The sequence below is a fragment of the Hyperoodon ampullatus genome, assembly GCF_949752795.1.
Source record: "Hyperoodon ampullatus genome assembly, chromosome: 1".
NCBI lineage: Eukaryota > Metazoa > Chordata > Mammalia > Artiodactyla > Ziphiidae > Hyperoodon > Hyperoodon ampullatus.
The window spans coordinates 220,551,928-220,571,047 of record NC_136914.1 but is presented as its reverse complement, the minus strand read 5'-3'; the positions used below and the strand labels follow the sequence as shown (position 1 = coordinate 220,571,047).

Below are 19,120 nucleotides of genomic sequence, written 5' to 3'. Positions count from 1 at the left end.
AATAAAAGTGCGGGGGAGAAGCTGTACTGGAACTTCTGGATCCAGCTCTACCTGAAGACCATCCTACCACTGACCTATGGAAGTCATTGCGTCCCCCACCCCCACCCCCAACTCAAGAGAGTGTCAGTTGGGATCCTATCGCTTGGCAACAAAAGCATTCTGAGTAACGTATGCCACAAGTGGGAGGTGAAGGTTCTCCATAACTCTGGCACGCGAAAGGAACCCTCCACAGCAGATGAGGCGCTGAGCTCAGAGGCTCAAACCAAGAGTCAGGAATTGCACCCAGGCCTGAGGAGTGGAGTGTTTTGCAGGACCCAAGCCATGCTTACCGTCGGCAGGAGTTGTGGGCGTCCACCAGCCTGAAGGGAAAACACAGCAGGATTAGAGAGAAGGTGTCTACAGTCAGGGTTGCTCTAGTGACCTGTCACTCACATCAGGGAAAGTGGGGTCTGAGAACCTCCACTGCCTGGGGGAGGAAGAGGCCTTTTCTGAGAGCTGGCCGTGAGCCAGATCAGGCCCTCAACTGTCCACGGCATGGTGATGAGGCGCAACACTCCAGAGGAGCGATTAGCACGCTCTCCTGACTGAGGGCTCCCTGGTGAAAGTATCCCTTTTGGACTCCGCGCGGGGTGGGGGTGGGACCTGAAACAGCCCGGTTCTCCCCGCACACATAACTCTCGGTCTAGACAATGCTTTCAAGCATTGTTGAGCGCAGGACAGGCCTCCTTGTCACCCAAAGCTCTGGGGAGACACTGTGTAGTAGCCACAATGTCCTTAAATCTCTGAGCCAGACCCAAGGATCCTTCTGCTATGGCTCCTCTGGAAGTGTCTGCTCCCTCTAAAGTGACCAGGGCAGGTACTGAGAGGTGGCAAACGTCCACTTGCCCCGCCTCGGGCTCCTGGTTGGAGTCTGTGGAGGTGAGTGGGGAGGGAGGGATCACCCCGGAGTCGAGAGGCAGCAGGACTCACCTGGCAGGAGCGTGGACTGGGGCCTGGCAGCTGGGAGAGAGAGAAGGCAGATCAGACACCTTGCACAGAAGGGGCACCACAGGGGCAAAGGGGGTCGACGCTGAGCAGGTGAGACGCTCAGTCCATGCCTGCGCCCTGCCACGCGGGGTGGGACCTCTGCCATCCTCAGCCCCCCAGAGATGCTCCTCCTGAGAGGTCCAGGCAGCCCAGCATCCCTTATTTCCAATGTCAAGGGGATTAGCTCTGTGTCTAGATGACCGAGTGGACCCAAACCAGTCATCAGCGTCACAGGATTTATGGGCTCACTGAGGCAGCAAGACTGAGGGGTCCAGTTCAAAGTCCAAATCCCGTGTGAGATCTGTCAGGCTCAACTCTAGGTGGTGACAAGGCTGTGCCTGGCAGGCCACACAGGGGTCACTGCCCTGCACACGGCCGATCTGGTACCCAGACAGTGTATCCCAGTTCCCTGGAGGGGCTACTGTCCAGGACTCGGGAACCAGACCCTGGGCCACCTGCAGTCCTCTGCCATGACCTCCATTCACAGACATCGTGACTGAACTAGCCTCTTTTGCCTCTGGCTTGCACTGTGGCATGGAGAAAAAGGCTTTAAGTCACTTTCAGTTTGGTTCTTTGTTCTTATTCACCAGCTACATGCCTGGCAGCTTGTCAAAAGCTCATACTAATTCTTAGCAGACAGACAAGGTGATTTAAGGAAGCGAGGAATGTAAAAATGCTATAAAAGTGATTCAGAATGTCAGAAGGAAACGACACCCCCAGAGAGGGACACCCAGCTTATGTGAGACCAACCTGAGCAGACGACACTGGCGTCCTCGCTATGTCCACAGTTGTGTGTGTTCCAGGGGCTGTGAGGGCAGCTCCACAGGTAGCTCTCATGCCCCGAGCAGCCCACGTCATCCAGGACGATCGGCCCTGAGCCCTGACCGTACCGGGCATTTCCTGGGGCCGATATGGCCCATCCACAGCTCAGCTGCCTGCAGACCACGTTGGCGTCGTTGGTGTCCCAGCTGTCGTCACACACGGTGCCCCAGGAACCTTGGTACAGGACCTCCACCCGGCCCTGACACCTGTCACCTCCATTCACCAGCCTCAGGGCCAATCCTGATTCAGTTCCTGGAAGGAGACGGGAAAATGCACTCTCCTGTGTCTTCCAGAGGAAGAGGTCCTGAGGACCGAACGAGATTCAGAATCCTTCCAGGGAAAGACTTCTGAGTTCAAGGTAATGTTCTCCTTCCGGCAGGCATGACTGAGCCTGGTCATCATCATTTAGCCCCACGGGGCTGTTTGATACGACCCTTGGCTGTGGACTGAGCTACACTTTTTCTCTGATGGGTTCCCCACAAGGCCCAGCAATTCGGTGGCTGATCCCAGCCTTGGGAAGGAGGTGGGAAGAGGGGAAGCCCACAGCCTGAATCCCCAGGGACCACTGGGATGAACTCGAGCCCCTGCAGCAGGAGCCCACCAGAGACAGCTTCCCAGACCCTGCCAAGGAGCCACCTTCAGATGTTCACTCCCACATGGGCACCCACTCCATCAGGACCAAGGTTATACTAAAAACTACTTTTCGGTGCGCACTAACTCATGTCATTTTAAAACCCCAAACTTATGCTGACTCTTGAAGAAGCCGTGCACCTCCTGAAAATCATCAGAGCACATGGACATGCTTAGGGACAAGGCATCTATTGGTAGCAGGCTGTTCAGAGTCAGAAAGAATTACTTCTTTTTTCCTATGAATTGTCATTATTTAACTAAATCATGGTATATCCATACAGTCGAAAACTGTGCAGCCATTAAACTTTATGATGTAGAAATAATTTCAGTGCCATAAAAATCCTAACTTTAAGACCATCAAAAAAGTGTTTATTATATACTCAAGTGAAAAAGGATGTTATAAAACAGGGTAAAAACCATACTGTACGTTGTGTGTGTGTGTGCGTGCGCCCATATATATATATGGACTATACATCAGAATGCCAATGGCAATTACACATTCATCCACCCATTCATGTGTTCACTATTCTTTCTACTTATGGAATGCTGGACACAATGCTAGATAATAAGGATGCAATAATGAAAATAGTAGACATAATTCCCGCCCTCGGGAAGTGCAGTTTGGCAGAAAAGATACGTGTGATCTTCTGCAAACACACTTCTGATTGTGGAATTCCCTAGCTTAAAACATTTCAGCAGCTCCCACTGCCCTTAGCATAAAGGCAGGAGTTTTAATCTGCACACAAGCTCTGAAGGTTCTGGCCCTCCCTCACCCAGCTCTCCCACAATCCCTCCTGTTGCCACCTGTCACTCATTTGAAAAGCCAAGATCCTTTCCACGTAGACCATCAAAGCATTCTTTCTGGCTGGAAGGCATTTTATCAATGAACCTGCTTCTCCTGTAAGCCTCAGCAAAAGTGTCACTTCGTAAAGAACTTCCCTTAATCCCTTGAGCAAGTAAAGACTCTGCTAATATGCCTCCCTGCACACTGAACTTTCCCTGTGAAGCACCTGTCGCTGTAATTATATCATTAATTCGGTATTTGATATTTAATACCTGAGTGAGGAGATTAATATATCCTTTTCATTCTTCTGTAATTGTACAAACATTCTTAATGGTGATTTGACCATACACAAAGCAAAGATGGTAAAATGTTTAACGTAATAAGAGTTAGTATTTCTTCAGTACATTCTATGTACAAGGCACTATATTAAATTTAGCCAGTAAATCTATCTCTGTCCTAAAAAATATTGAGGAGGTATGCAAAATTTATTTATGAAAATATTCTTCATCACAGGGGCATTTATTTAAAATGATGGTAAGAGAAGACAATGACAAGGAAAAGTAGCCATATCATTTCTTAAGAACAATGGAAACCTACTGAACTACATCCATATCAGGAGGTAAAAAATACTTGTAAAAGCATGATTATTTGTGAAACTATCCGTTTATTCTTTATCCCCCTTCTTTCTCCCAAAGCTTTGGAGATACTCCAAGAAATAAAAGCCATGAGGTCTATGTTTTTGAGAATCACTTATCTCATTCAGAAAAAAGAAGGGGAAGGTGATCTCCTTAGTTAAAACAGAAGTCATCTACCGAGCAGGGGAGAGTGAGGTTGAGAGTGTGCAGGCTGCACGCTGGCTGTGGGTGAGGGCCGGGGCAGGACGTGGTGGGGCAGCCTGGGTGGGCTGTGTGTGCAGGTTGAGGTGGGCTATGCATGTGTCGGCATTAGCTGCATAGACAGCCACGCCTGGGGACAGGAAACCCATGCCCGGGGGGTCAGGTGGAAAAATGTGACACTTACTTTCCGTGATTAGAGCTGATGGACGCCACCAATCTAGAAAGAAAATGAAGTGATTTTAGGATATTGCTGGATAATTCTTTAATTCCAGGTTGTCAGTTTGATGGAGAAAGTCAATCCTTTTCCTTACTGCAGGACTTCTCAGAGCCTTGACCATCCCACCTGCACTGAGACTGGCCAAATGGGCTGGAGTACATAGCACTTCCCACCTTCTTGGGCACCAGATATTATCACTATGGCAATGAGGCAGGAGAAAGATGGGCTCCAGGCTAGACATTTACAACTGGCCTCCTGTTCACACTTCCTGCGGTGAGAAGAAGATGGACTCCAGGCCAGACATTCATTACCAGCTCCCTGTTTACATTTCCTGAGGCAAGAGACAAACGGGCTCTGGACTACATATTTATGACCAGACTCCTATCTATATTTCGAGATCTGCACTTCAATATAAGAAACAACAACAGGAATGGGGTAGATAACTGAACACTGGACACTTTTATGGCAGGGACAAAGAGGGGCTAAACCCTGTTAAAAGATCAAGAGGTCATACATTGCCCATCCTTGGGGCAAGGGAAACATTGCACATGCACAGAAAGGCTCTTTGGGGGTCAAAAAGGAGGGGGCGCCACCCCATAATAGGTGATGCTAAGGCCGTCCCATAGGCCTCTGGGCTGGAATGCATCTTGGAAAAAAGTTGCGCAACCATGTGGGGAGGGTCCTAGGGCAGGTCAGGTGTGGAAAAAGAAACCAGATAATTGGCCAGAGGTAAACAGAGACCCGGAAGAACTGCCCTGTATAAATGACTTACCTGCCGCTTCACTGCGTTCCTCCCCATTAGGGGGACGCCCACACCCTTGCTCTCCGGGTGTGCATCTCTGCCCTGCTTCTCTCTTAACAGTTTCTCTGTGTGCTCTCCCACTTGTTGTTCTGCTATGTCTCTACTAATAAACTTTGTGCCTGTTTTTACAGTTTTTGCCTCCGTGAGAAATGCGTTTCACTGGGGGCAAAAGCCAGGGGGTGTGGTGCCTAGGATTCCTGGTTTTCATCCAGGCTCCCCATGTTCAATTCCTGGGCAGGGAATCAAGATCTCGCTTCATGCCACTACTCACTGCTGCATCTGTGAGATCAGCAAGAAGATCATTTGGGGGATTGCTCTCAACGTGAAGGATTCTTTAACAGACAAACATTTGTAAGACTGCTACTTGGCCATGCTTCTAACATGGTCACAGTTGTCCATGGGATGACTGGGACAGTTATTTTCATCCAAAATGACCAGAGGAAACAATCTTTTTCTTCCACAGTCTCTCTGAACGAGCACTGGCAGCAAGCGGTGGCAGGAGACCAGAGGGGCCTTCCAGCCCGAGATGAGTGACAGCCATGGTCTTGGAAATTCGGCTGGTCACTGAAACGGATTCCAGAGTCCTCAGAGGGTAATCACTCCCCAGGAGGAGCATGCTTTTCTCCTTCTATTTCTGGAAACCTGAGAGGGCAGAATTCCAGAGAGGAGCCTTGCTGGGTTAGGCTGCAATGACTCACCTGGGGTAGTAGAGGTGATTTCTGGGCCTGCAAGAAAGAGGAAACACGATCAGCCTCAGCACCCAGAAGGCACTGCAAGAAACCCATCAGGTTCCTGAGAGAGAGATGCTGAATGCCCAGCCCCTCTGTGGCCTGAGAAAGGCGGCCTGGGAGTTGTCCAGGAGAGCTGAATAGGAAACTTCAACCTCAGATATCAGTCTACACACAAAAAAATGTTTGGGGGAATTTGTTCTTACAACCTTGGTGTCCATTTCCTGAGGAATGAGCCCGTCCCCGAGACTGGGACTGACCTTGGCATCTCGTGAAGATGCCCCTAGCTGCACCGCAGAGAATGCATCAGAGGGGAGGGGCAGCCGGAAGCTGCTGCTGCTTCAGGAAGCCAGGTGGTGAGGAGGGCAGGGTGGGGACGGAGAGGAAAGGTCTCAGGGGTGGGGGGCAGAGGGGGAGTTCAGCAGCAGCTCAAGAGCAGCCAGTCAGGAGCTCTTGCTGATTACACACCGAGCTCGGAGATGAAGCAGGCTCCAGCCAGCCAGCACTGGCCGGGGTCTGGTGTCCAAGGGGAGGGGTGGGGTCTTCACGGGGGAGGAGGGCAGCCTCGCCTAGGGACTGACCAGAGATCCGAATCTTAGGCTGGCCAAGCTACTAAAGGGCAAAGAGGAGCCTAAAGAGAGGCCCAGCCCTCCAGGGGCTGGGACATCAGCTGCAGGCGATGCCACGTGCCAGGAAAGGCAGGAGAGGCAAACTCTTTGGAGAACGAGCACCATGACTGCAGCTCGGGGACCAGCAGCCAAGGCTGGGGAGAAGAAATCCACGCCCTCTCGGTCAGGTGGAAAAATATGATAGTTACTCTGAGTGGTTGGAGTGGATGGGTGCCACCGATCAAGAAAGAAAATGAAGTGATTTTAGGATACTGCTGGATCATTTTTTAATTCCATGGTCATCAGTTTGATGGAGAAAATAAATCCTTTTCCTTGCTGCAGGACTTCTCAGAGCCTTGACTATTCCAATTTACACTGTGGCTGGCCAGAAAGGGTCGGAGTATGGAGCACTTCCCAACATATTTAGCACCAGATATTTTCTCTGTATCATAAAGATATTTGAGGGATTGCTCTCAACGTGAAGCATTCTTTAACAGACAAACGTTTGTAGGAGTGTTCCTTGGCCATGTTTCTAGCATGGTCACAGTTCTCTATGGAATGACTAGGAGTTATTTTCATTGGAAACAACGAGAAAACCAAACCTCTTCCCCCACAGCGTCTCTGAACGAGCACTGGCAGCAAGCGGTGGCCGGAGACCAGAGGGGCCCTCCAGCCAGAGGTGAGTAACAGCCATAGTTTGGGGGACTCAGCTTATCACTGAAACAGACTCCAGAGTCCTCAGAGGGAAAGCACTCCATAGGAGGAGGCTGCACTTCTCCTCCTTCTGGACACCTGAGAGGGGAGAATTCTGGAGAGGAGTCTTGGGTTGGGCCGCAGTGACTCACCTGGGGTAGTGTAGTTGATTTCTGCACCTGCAAGAAAGAGGAAACATGATCAGCCTCAGCACCCAGTATGTGCTGAAACACACCCATCACGTTCCTGAGAGAGAGATGCTGAGTGCCTGGCCCCTACCCTCCAGGGCGTGAGAAGGGCACCATGGGAGTTGTCCAGGAGAGCTGAAGAGCAAACCTCAAACTCATACATCAGGCTCCACAATGAAAATGGTTTGTAGGGAATTTGTTTTTGCAACCTGTATTCACCCTTCTCTGCCCTGGTGGTCCACTAAGGAAGGTGCTACACCAGACCCAAGACATTCAGGGACCAAGGTATATGGGTGATACATTCAGGGAAACTGCCCATCCTTCAGGGAAGTTCAGAGTGAGGGGAGCCCAGCACAAAGAGCCCTTTTCTGGAAAAAAACACACTAAAATAGAAGCTCAATGACTTGGAAGCCAAGCTGAGCAGATAAAACTGGCAGCCGTGTGGTGCCCACAGTTGTGAGAGTTCAAACTACTGTGGAACTGCTCTACAGTCAGCCAGACCGAAGGGTCCAGGCAGCCCAACATCGCTTATTTCCAACGTCACGGTCATCAGCTCTGTGTCTAGAGGACTGAGTGGACCCAAACCAGTCAAAAGCCTCACAGCATTTATGGGCGCATTGAGGGAGCAAGACTGAGGTGTCCAGTTACAGGTCCAAATCCCGAGTGAGATCTGTCCGGCCCGACCGTAGGTGATGAGAAGGCTGTGCCTGGCAGGCCACACAGGGGCCACAGTCCTGCACATGGCAGACTTGGCACCCAGACAGTGCATCCCAGTTCCCTGGAGGGGCTACCATCCAGGACTCAGGAACCAAACCCTCGGCCACCTGCACTCCTAGGCCATGACCTCCATTCACAGACCTCGTGACCGAACTAGCCTCTTTTGCCTCTGCCTTGTACTGTGGCATGGAGAAAAAAGGCTTCAAGTCACTTTCAGTTTGGTTCTTTGTTCTCATTCACCAGCTACATGGCTGGCAGCTTGGCATAAAGCTCATACTAATTCTTAGCAGAGAGACAAGGTGATTTAAGGAAGCGAGAAATGTAGAAAATGCTCTGAGAGGAGATCAGAGTGTCAGAAGGAAACCACACCCCCAGAGAGGGACACCCAGCTTATTTGAGACCAACCTGAGCAGACGACACTGGCGTCCTCGCCGTGTCCGCAGTTGTGTGTGTTCCAGCCCCTGTGAGGGCAGCTCCACAGGTAGCTCTCGTGCCCCGAGCAGCGCACGTCATCCAGGACGATCGGCCCTGAGCCCTGACCATACCGGGCACTTCCTGGGGCCGACGTGGCCCGGCCACAGCCCAGCTGCCTGCAGACCACATCGGCGTCATTGATGTCCCAGCTGTCGTCACACACGGTGCCCCAGGAGCCTCGGTACAGGACTTCCACCCGGCCCTGACACCTGTCACCTCCATTCACCAGCCTCAGGGCCAATCCTGATTCAGGTCCTGGAAGGAGACGGGAAAATGCACTCTCCTGTGTCTTCCGAAGGAACAGGTCGTGTGGACCGAACGAGATTCAGAATCCTTCCAGGGAAAGACTTCTGAGTTCAAGGTAATGTTCTCCTTCCGGAGGACCTGACTGAGCCTGGTCATCATCATGTATCCCCACGGGGCTGTTTGATAGAACCCTCGGCTGTGGACTGAGCTACGCATGTTCTCTGATGGGTTCCCCACAAGGCCCAGCAATTCAGTGGCTGATCCCAGCCTTGGGAAGGAGGTGGGAAGAGGGGAAGCCCACAGCCTGTAGCCCCAGGGACCACTGGGATGAACTTGAGCCCCTGCAGCAGGAGCCCACCTGAGACAGCTTCCCAGACCCCGCCAAGGAGCCACCTGCAGATGTTCCCTCCCACATGGGCACCCACTCCATCTGGCCCAAGGTTATTCTGAAGACTACTTTTCTGCTTAGCACTTACTCATGTCATTTTCAAACCCCAAACTTATGCTGAGTCTTGAACAAGCCATGCACCCCCTGAAAATCATCAGAGCACATGGACATGCTTAGGGACAAGGCGTCTATTGGTAGCAGGCTGTTCAGAGTCCCTCTAGGGCTCGTGGGGCTCCTGGTTGGTGTCTGTGCAGGTGAGTGGGGAGGGAGTGGACACCCCAGAGTCAAGAGGCAGCAGGCCTCACCTGGCAGGAGCGTGGACTGGGGCCCGGAAGCTGGGAGAGAGAGAAGGCAGATCAGACACCTTGCACAGAAGGGGCACCACAGGGGCAAAGGGGGACGACGCTGAGCACGTGAGACTCTCAGTCCAGACTGTGCCCCGCCACATGGGGTGGGACCTCTGCCGTCCACACCCCCCAGTGCTGCTTCTCCTGAGACGTCCAGGCAGCCCAGGATCCCTTATTTCCAATGTCAAGGTGATTAGCTCTGTGTCTAGATGACTGAGTGGACCCAAACCTGTCATCAGCCTCATGGCATTTATGGGCTCACTGAGGAAGCAAGACTGAGGGGTCCAGCTCCACGTCCAAATCCCGTGTGAGATCTGTCAGGCTCGACTGTAGGTGGTGACAAGGCTGTGCCTGGCAGGCCACACAGGGGTCACTGCCCTGCACACGACAGCACTGGTGCCCAGAGAGTGCATCCCAGTTCCCTGGAGGGGCTACTGTCCAGGACTCAGGAACCAAACCCTGGGCCACCTGCAGTCCTAGGCCATGACCCCCCTCAGAGATCTCATGACAGAACTAGCCTCTTTTGCCTCTGCCTTGCACTGTGGCATGGAGAAAAAAGGCTTCAAGTCACTTTCAGTTTGGTTCTTTGTTCTCATTCATCAGCTACATGCCTGGGAGCTTGTCAAAAAGCTCATACTGGGCTTCCCTGGTGGCGCAGTGTTTGGGAGTCCACCTGCCGATGCAGGGGACACGGGTTTGTGCCCCGGTCCGGGAAGTACCCACGTGCCGCGGAGCGGCTGGGCCCGTGAGCCATGGCCGCTGAGCCTGTGCGACCAGAACGTGCGCTCCGCAATGGGAGAGGCCACAGCAGTGAGGGGCCCGCGTACCGGAAAAAAAAAAAAAAAAACACACACACAATAACATGCACATACTAATTCTCAGCAGAGAGACATGGTGATTTAAGGAAGCGAGAAATGTAGAAAATGCTCTGAGAGGAGATCAGAGTGTCAGATGGGAACCACACCCCCAGAGAGGGACACCCAGCTTATCTGAGACCAACCTGAGCAGACGACACTGGCGTCCTCGCCGTGTCCACAGTTGTGTGTGTTCCAGCCCCTGTGAGGGCAGCTCCACAGGTAGCTCTCGTGCCCCGAGCAGCCCACGTCATCCAGGACGATCGGCCCTGAGCCCTGACCATACCGGGCACTTCCTGGGGCTGACGTGGCCCGACCACAGCCCAGCTGCCTGCAGACCACATCGGCGTCGTTGATGTCCCAGCTGTCGTCACACACGGTGCCCCAGGAGCCTCGGTACAGGACCTCCACTCGGCCCTGACACCTGTCACCTCCATTCACCAGCCTCAGGGCCAAACCTGATTCAGTTCCTGGAAGGAGACGAGAAAATGCACTCTCCTGTGTCTTCCAGAGGAAGAGGTCCTGAGGACCGAACGAGATTCAGAATCCTTCCAGGGAAAGACTTCTGAGTTCAAGGTAATGTTCTCCTTCCGAAGGACCTGACTGAGCCTGGTCATCATCATTTAGCCCCACGGGGCTCTTTTTTTTTTTTTTTTTTTTTTTTTTTTTTTTTTTTTTTTTGTGGTACGCGGGCCTCTCACTGCTGTGGCCTCTCCCGTTGCGGAGCACAGGCTCCGGACGCACAGGCTCAGCAGCCATGGCTCACGGGCCCAGCCGCTCCGCGGCACATGGGATCCTCCCAGACCGGGGCACGAACCCGTATCCCCTGCACCGGCAGGCAGACTCTCAACCACTGCGCCACCAGGGAGGCCCCCCACGGGGCTCTTTGATAGAACCTTCTGCTTTGGACTGAGCTACGCTTTTTCTCTCAGTCCATTCAGTCCCTAGAGGGCAGCACAAGGACAGCGCCTCATGTCTCTCCTGAGGTCACAGGCCTAAGGCCGGTTCCAGACTCAGGGGACTTCCGGACTGTGACTCTCTCCTGGGCAGCAATCAACTTTCTTTTATGCCCAGGAGTTAATCTTCATCACAGGGAAGGGAGCAGAGATTCCTATTCTGCCCAAGTCTGAAGATGCTCAAATGCAGAGGCATAGCCCATCACTCCAAGAGGAGGCAAGCACAAAGGTAACCCCAACCCACCCAGGATACAACCAGGCTAGAGCGTCATGGTCGCAGGAAGAAGGCCAAGACCATCCCCGTTTTGGTAGCTTCTTGGCTCCCGGGTGGTTCTCCCTGGGTTCTGGCCGCGCCCCTGGAGATGACGGGACCGGGCCACACAGAAGCAGTTCAGGCACTTTACACCCAACCCCTCGGGCTGGACAGCCATCCATGGCCTGAGAGACCGGGAGAGGTACCAGCAGGATGGAGAGGCATCCAGAGCCCACACTGACCACCTGGAGGAAAAGCTTTCCTGAGCATCTGGACCTGATCCCACAGGACACAGCTCACCAGTCCACTAAGATCGGACCTCAGACCTGGCCTCCAGAGACTCTTGCTTCACTCACAGGCACAAGGATATGGACGGCCACACCCTGAACCTCCTCCTGTCACATCCAAACCCCCAGTTTATCCAGAAGCAGAAAATAAGCCCCAGGGAGGTGGATAGGAATATTTACCTGTTGATGACGGAGCACGTGTGGATAAAGGCTGCCAGGAGGCTGGAAGTGGCAACAAAGGGAAAGGTCAGAGTTAGACAGCACAGGAAGGAAGACTTGGCAAAACTTTGACCCAGCATGATGACACCAGTTCCACATCTGGAACCTGCCGCTTGCTCCCTGTGTTTGCTGAGCAAGCCTCCTGCTCAGCTAGCTCCTCTGGGACAACGGCCCTGTCTGAGGTCAGCCGGCTCCCTCCACCTCTCTAAGCCTGGCATGTTCTCCTTCCCGTGAGAAAACCTTTGCCACCTCCCTTCCATGAGCCTTGTCCGCACTGGCACATCTGTGGGGTTGTCCAGAGGCAGAAGTGGACAGAAAAGTCAGGGGGTGAAGCTGGAGCCAATCACGGTCCCTGGCACCCAGAGCACTGCAGTCCCTTATGACCCTCCATCTCCTGGGCACTGTCCCTGCCACGTCCGGTTGCAGGTGTGGCCCTGTTGGATCTGAGGTGTGGCCCGGAGTGAGGGATGCAGGCACTCCTCCCTGCTCTCATGTCCCATCAACAGAAGGTCAGTGATTATCAACCTTCCTTCTCCCACAAAACTCTCCTCAGCTGGGATGTAGCAGGGCCTAGAGTGGTGGAACTCATTCTTGGTTCTCTGAACCTGCAGGTGACAATCTCTGAGACAGTATCAAGGACAGGACGTGACAACTCAGATGGATCAATGGGAAGGCGGGAGTGTTGGAAACCCCATGTCTAGTTAAGAAGAATCAGCTGGGAGACTGAGCAGGGGAGGGGCAAGGATGTGTCCCTCCAGGTTCTGCAAAGTACAGCGATTCCCCCAGAGGGGAGAAGAATGGGGGATGGGCAGGGAGTAAAGGGACATCCAGAGGAAGGTCGCCGGAGCCTCACTGGGCCAGGCGGTGGACTGGGGCCAAGCAGCTGCGAGAAAGACAAGGAAAGTCAGACACAAAGCACACAGGGGTCCCACTGGGATCCCAGGTGGAAGAAGCTCAGCCTTCGCACGTTGCTGAGGCTTTTCTTAGGGCCTCCGCGTGGAGAGTGTGTGCCCACCATCGACGACTCAGTCCACTGGGGCTCCTCGTTGTGTCTCACTGCCTGTGCCTGACCGCCTGGACCTGAGGGCTTACTTTCCTGGTTATGAAAGTCCCTGGTATGCCTACGACCGGCCACCAGTGCGACTGGCCGCCGGAGCTTCCGCCTTAACTCCCTGTGGGAACAGCAAGGATGAGCCCCAGCGGTTAGGGTAGGACCCCAAGTCCACCAGCCCAGCTGCAATGAGGGTGAGGCTCATCCAGGCACCCCAGAGTTTCTGCCTGGGGTCCAGCTCCTGCCCCAGTATCCTAGCAGGCTCGTTACCAATCCACACAGCCACCCCCTCCCGTACGCCTCCGCCTTCTCAACTGTGTGCACCGCACTCACACGTGCACCTTTTACACTGGAACTCTGTTGACTGAGTCGGCTATGAGAGGACCCCAGTCTGTAAGCCATCAAGGGCACCTTTCCCTTTTGGTAATAGCATCCCCTAGACTCCGCCAGGGGCGTGGGACATGAAACAGCCCTGTTCTCCCGGCACACATAACTCTTGGTCTAGACAATGCTTTCGAGCAGAAATGACCCCAGGACAGGTCTCCTTGTCACCCAAAGCTCTGGGGAGACACTGTGTAGCCACAATGTCCTTAAATCTCTGAGCCAGACCCAAGGATCCTTCTGCTATGGCTCCTCTGGCAGCGTCTGCTCACTCTAGAGTGACCAGGGCAGGTACTGAGAGGTGGCAAACGTCCACTCGCCCCCCCTGGGGCTCCTGGTTGGAGTCTGTGGAGGTGAGTGGGGAGGGAGGGATCACCCCAGAGTCAAGAGGCAGCAGGACTCACTTGGCAGGGACGTGGCCTGGGTCCAGGAAGCTGGGAGAGAGAGAAGGCAGATCAGACACCTTGCACAGAAGGGGCACCACAGGGGCAAAGGGGGATGAGGACGGCACAAGAACACCGCCTCGTGTCTCTCTTGAGGTCACAGGCCTAAGGCCGGTTCCAGACTCACACCATTTTTAATGGCTACCATTCCCTGGGCAGTGGGTCACTTTGAACATGGCCATGAGTTAACCTTCATCACAGGGAAATGAACAGAGACTTTCCTTCCCCAAGCCCAGGCTGCCAGAATCTCATGCTCTACTGACTGACCTCCCAGCTCTCCTCCTTGGGGTATCCCCAGGGGGGTTTACAGGACCTCTGATGTCCACAGGCTGAAGGGTCATTGTTCTTGTATAGTGAAAAGAAATAAATGTGGCCTCATATGGGCTCAGGAAAGGGCACAGAAGATGTGGCCCCCTCAGCAGGTATGCACCTGCCTCTGCAGGCTGTGCAGCCAGGGACCCAGGACCCTAGCCTGACCAGAGGTCAACATGCATTAGTGAGGACCCCACGGTAGGCTCTGAGCATGGGCACTAAGGCCCTCTTGGAGACAGAACACCAAGCTCCATCTTGGAGCTCCTTGGAGATACCTCTGCAGGTTGATTCCTCCCATCTCTCAGAGTCAAGGTCCATGGAAGAGACACCTTTTCAGGCCTGAGGCCTTGTTCAGAAGTCCCCACCCTTGAAAGCTGAGCACCCCCATCTCTTACAGCATGTGCACCTCTTCTGGATCAGAGATGGACCTCTGGGTGCAGGAAGGTAATGAGCCCACAGGGATCCCACATAACAAACTTTACCTTCTGCTGCACTTGCTGTTGAGGGTTCCTCCGTGACAAACAAAGCTACAGAGTGGAGAGAAGGAAAGGTCATTCGATGTTGGCTCTCCTCCAGGTGGGTTGACCCCCTGCACCTTGGCTCAGAAAAGGGGCTGGATGCAAAGATCTGGAAGCCCTGCCCACTGCCCAAAGGCTGTCTTCCTTCTGAAGCAGAACCCATCTCTCTGTCACTCTGTCAGCCCTCATTCAATGCTGGAGGCCACCAGGGACCTTCTTGGCTCCGGACATTCACCACCTCCTATGCTTCCGCAATGTCCATCCAAAATATCACCCTTTGATGAACAGCCCAAATCTATCCACAAGATTAAACTTCAAATACCAACTGCCTATTTCTATGGCTCAAATGTAGTCTCGAATGACAATACCTACCATCACTGAGATATTCCTCAATGTGGTCCCAGCTAGGAGGAAAGGCAGGTTCCAAAGATGGAGCCCCAAATGTCAAAATAACCTGCTCCCAAGTGACTGCTTGGACAGACATGCTCTCTTGGGGAGCACACTCTCATGTGACAGCTGGATTATCATGGTCACATCCTGTGCATAGTGACATGTATGTACACACAGCAGTCCACATAGTAAATGCCAGAGGTTGCTCTAAAGATGGATAATTTGACTAGAAACACCCCTTTGGGGCACACAAGACGAGTGACATCCTTAGAGGCTTCTTTGTGGATTAAAGGACCCATTGGTGCTAGAAGACCCACCAGCACTCTGAGCTTAAAGGAGAAACGTTGGGATTTGCTAGGTTAAGTCAGGGAGAATTTCTCTTCTTCACTGAGGCTGTAAATAACCTTCATTTGTCATTTAATCACCGATAAAGAGAACATATTGGTTACTGCTTAGTTTGCTTTTGGTAGAGATTTAAGTTTTAAAGACCGAAAGTCCCCAATCCTTCTTCCTTGCATTTAAAAGGATGAGAAGGTACCACTTAGGAAGGTGTTTGGTCATCCCAGGCCAGGGATGGCTGTGATGCTGTGCACAGGATCGTGCACCCCAGGGGACGGCACCAGCAAGCTCTGGGAGTGCCGAGACTAAAACCCACCTCCACCACGTCAGACGACTTGCCTGAAGCTTTAGGACTTCAGGCAAGTCGCCTGCCCTCTCTGAAACTCCATTTCTTTATCTGTGAGAAGGGACAGTGACACCTGCCCCCTAACATCAAATAAGAGTAGAACAGGTAAACTGCAGAGTGTTCCGGGTATGCGTCACGACACTGAGGACCTCGGGAGCCCTGTCCTCAGGGTGGCACAGGTGACAGTGCCAGTGACGTCTGCGCTACCTGAGCGCCCGACTCCAGCGTGCTCCCCGTGGCCACGTTCACGGTCACACCACCTGCTGTGGGGCAACTGGGCGGGGCAGGGGATGCTCCCTTCCCAAGCAGTGCACGGTGCCCGTGAGAACGTCCCCTGAGCCCTGACCAGGGTGGGTCCCACCAGGTGGGTCCCGGTGCGTCCCACTCATGGCCGGCAGTGAACGGCCACAGCCGAGCTGTGGGCAAACAACGTCTGCATCCCAGGCGTCCCAGCTGTCGTCACACACGGTGCCCCAGCAGCCTTGGTACAGGAGCTCCACCTGGCCCTGACACTGGTCACCTCCATTCCCCGGCCACCCTGCGTGGACACGGTGGAAAGCCCTTGCCGTCACACTCTCTGCTGCCCCGGCTTTCACCAGCCGGCACCCTTGGCCCTCCGTCCTCTGACCACTGTCCCCTCTCCTGGACCGACGTTTCTCCTCTCTCAGGACCCTATATATGGCGGCTCCCCCAGCGCCATCTCAGCCCTCTTTTCTTCCCCACCTGGAGGGCCTCATGTACTCAGAGAGCTTTCCAGGAAGAAGACCCCCAATTCCACCTCTCCAGCCCTGAGCAGCCCTGAGCAGCCCAGCCCCGAGCTCTGGACCAACGTTTTCAAATGGCCTCCTAGATCCCATCCCTTCCCCCGGCCGACCCCGGCCACACTGAGCACAGGCTCTTTCCTCCACCTGAACCAGCAGTGTCATCACGCTCCACATTAACTGTGTCAGAAATGTGGGCGTAATATTTGATCCCTCCTTCTCCCCATCCCTTATACCCAGCCTGTCTCCAAGGTCGTGTTTCTGTTTTTACACCGCCATTTTGCGAGGTTAGGTCTTCCGTCCCTTGAGCTTGGCCTTCCCCAGGGGCCGGCCTATTCGTCTCCCTGCCCCTGCCCTTCCTGTCTCGAATCCATCCACACCCACAGACTTAACCAGCATTCCTGAGGTGCTTACTCTGTGCCAGTTCCTGTGCTGAGCTGATTCATCTGTCTCCCCCAGACAGGGCACCGTGTTCCTGCCTGCCATGGTCCTGTGCAATCACCCATGCTGATGACACAAGGAAAACAGGCAGCAGGTTTTGAGGGATCCAGCCCAGCGTCCTGACAACAGGAGCCTTGTCAGCGGTTAGTCTGAGGTTATGAGAAATTTTGGGTCGGGGAGTGATCAGAGAGGTTAGAATGGGATGGAAGAGAAAGGGGCAGGTGGCGCTCATGGCTGTTATCAGGGTAGGGGTCGGGGAAAGAGAGAGGAAAGGCCAAATGGACTATCTGTTGGGTTTTCCCAAGGTGCATTCTGGGCTCCCTTAGCCCCTCCTGCTGTCCCCTTCTGGTCACTCCTGTGAAAAGTCCCTGCAGAAGAGATCTCAGCCTCGGCCTGTGCCTTGCTGGAGGTCAATCACCAGAAAGCTGTCCCTCAAGTCCCTTCCAGGCCATTTCTGGACTCTCAGGGCATGCTCTGAAAGGGCAGGGATTGGCCTCAAAACAGCTAAGACCCAATGGCAGGGTCAGCTGCCCTAAGTGAGCACATGAAAGACCCTGACGTATCAAATTTGGTGCAAAGTGTGCATATTCTCACTGAGCAGAGGAGAAGAGATGATACATTTAGAAAGAATCCTGGACAGAGGCAAAGGCACCTGTTCTGGGTTCAAATCTCTGCCCGGCCACTGACCCACCATGTGACCTTAGACAAAGAACTTGAGAAGTTACCTAACAATGCCCCGGTTTCCCCATCTGCACAAGGAAGGTGATGATACTACTTCCCTCAAAGTGTTGTTGGAAAGACTTCATGATAATAGCACTTACTATGTGCATTAGGTGAGCACTTATTATGCATCAGCCAGTCTTTTAAATGCTTTTTTATACATTAACTCATTTGGTGTATGAAAATAATTTTGTGCAGGGTACAAAGCAAATGCTTGGGAGATGTTAGCTATCTTTGATAGAACTGACAGTCATGGTGAGAAGAGGCACTGATTTTGTTTTCACCTCTGTCTCCTGACACCAAGCTGAAGGTAATCTCATGCAATGAATGACTGAGAGGCAGACAGAAGAAGGAAGGTGAATAACAGACAAAACTGGCTGAGCGTGTGTCTGGGACACGCAGAGGATCTCTGGACCCTTGACCCCTCCCTCTCCATCCCTGCGTTCTAAAGGGCAGGCACTTGCTCTGTGGCCAAGATAGCACTCAGCCTCAAGTAACCCTGGCCGACCCAGCCAGCGAGCAAAACCCCGGGGAAGACAAATAAAGAAAAAATATCTTACCATCATCTGTGGTGTGGAGAACCCACAGATCTAGAAAGAAATCAAATTCATCTTAGGCGATTCTGCTGTTTGTAAATGATCTACAGTCACAGAAACTGGCTTGAAGTTCACCTCACAATCATGCCATGGGGTGCTGTGGTTCAATGTTGGGTTTCTGTGCCTGCAGCATTCTTGCTGAAAGTGTTTGGGGTTTTGCCATAGACCTTTAAAACAAGTGGGTTGGATCTGGGGTGTTCAGTAATATTAGATGTAATACAGTACATGTCTCCTTACCAGGCCCTCTAACACTAGTTACAGTCCCAGGATGTGATCTATGCTCAGGAAGCACCCAGCTTATTTCACGCTCTCAGGTACTATCTTTTCTGCCATACAGAACGCATCTATCTCAGTGAAGTTGAAGGACTCTGTGGATGGGAGCCTTGTCTGGGCCCTCTCCATGGACGAAGGGGAGGATGTCTGGCCTAAGGGGATGGTACGGAGGGACAGAGGAGCACAAAGTGGAGACTGTGCCCGACTGCTCACTGCTTGATGCGTCGGTGTGAGACATGACCAAGGATGAGCATCCGGCAGATGTGCTCATGGATACATCTCTGGATTTGCCTCCATCATCTCCATGCAGATTTAGACGAGGACTTGGAAAGCAGACAAGGACCGAGTCTGACTGCAGCTGCCCACACACCAGCTCTTCACCCATTTGCCCCAAAAGACAAACGGTGTTCTACCACCAATGGCAGATGACACTTCTAAACTTTGTTGATCAGAAGCCTTTTTTTTCTACAGCTT

At 53.0% G+C, this 19,120-nt stretch overlaps 1 protein-coding gene across 1 annotated transcript in view; it reads right to left on the bottom strand.

Moving 5' to 3' along the window:
- The window catches only part of LOC307058593 (scavenger receptor cysteine-rich domain-containing protein DMBT1-like), a gene marked incomplete at both ends in the record, with an annotated part of 34,269 nt that extends 15,494 nt beyond the window's left edge, over positions 1-18,775 (bottom strand). The window contains 10 exons of the mRNA XM_079712117.1: positions 1,777-2,100; positions 8,421-8,808; positions 10,487-10,830; positions 11,612-11,754; positions 12,037-12,078; positions 12,929-12,958; positions 13,912-13,970; positions 16,063-16,118; positions 16,202-16,393; positions 18,709-18,775. Coding sequence (XP_079568243.1) covers positions 1,777-2,100; positions 8,421-8,808; positions 10,487-10,830; positions 11,612-11,754; positions 12,037-12,078; positions 12,929-12,958; positions 13,912-13,970; positions 16,063-16,118; positions 16,202-16,393; positions 18,709-18,775 — 1,645 coding nt within the window. The remainder of the gene's footprint in view (positions 1-1,776; positions 2,101-8,420; positions 8,809-10,486; positions 10,831-11,611; positions 11,755-12,036; positions 12,079-12,928; positions 12,959-13,911; positions 13,971-16,062; positions 16,119-16,201; positions 16,394-18,708) is intronic.
- Positions 18,776-19,120: the final 345 nt, after the last annotated feature.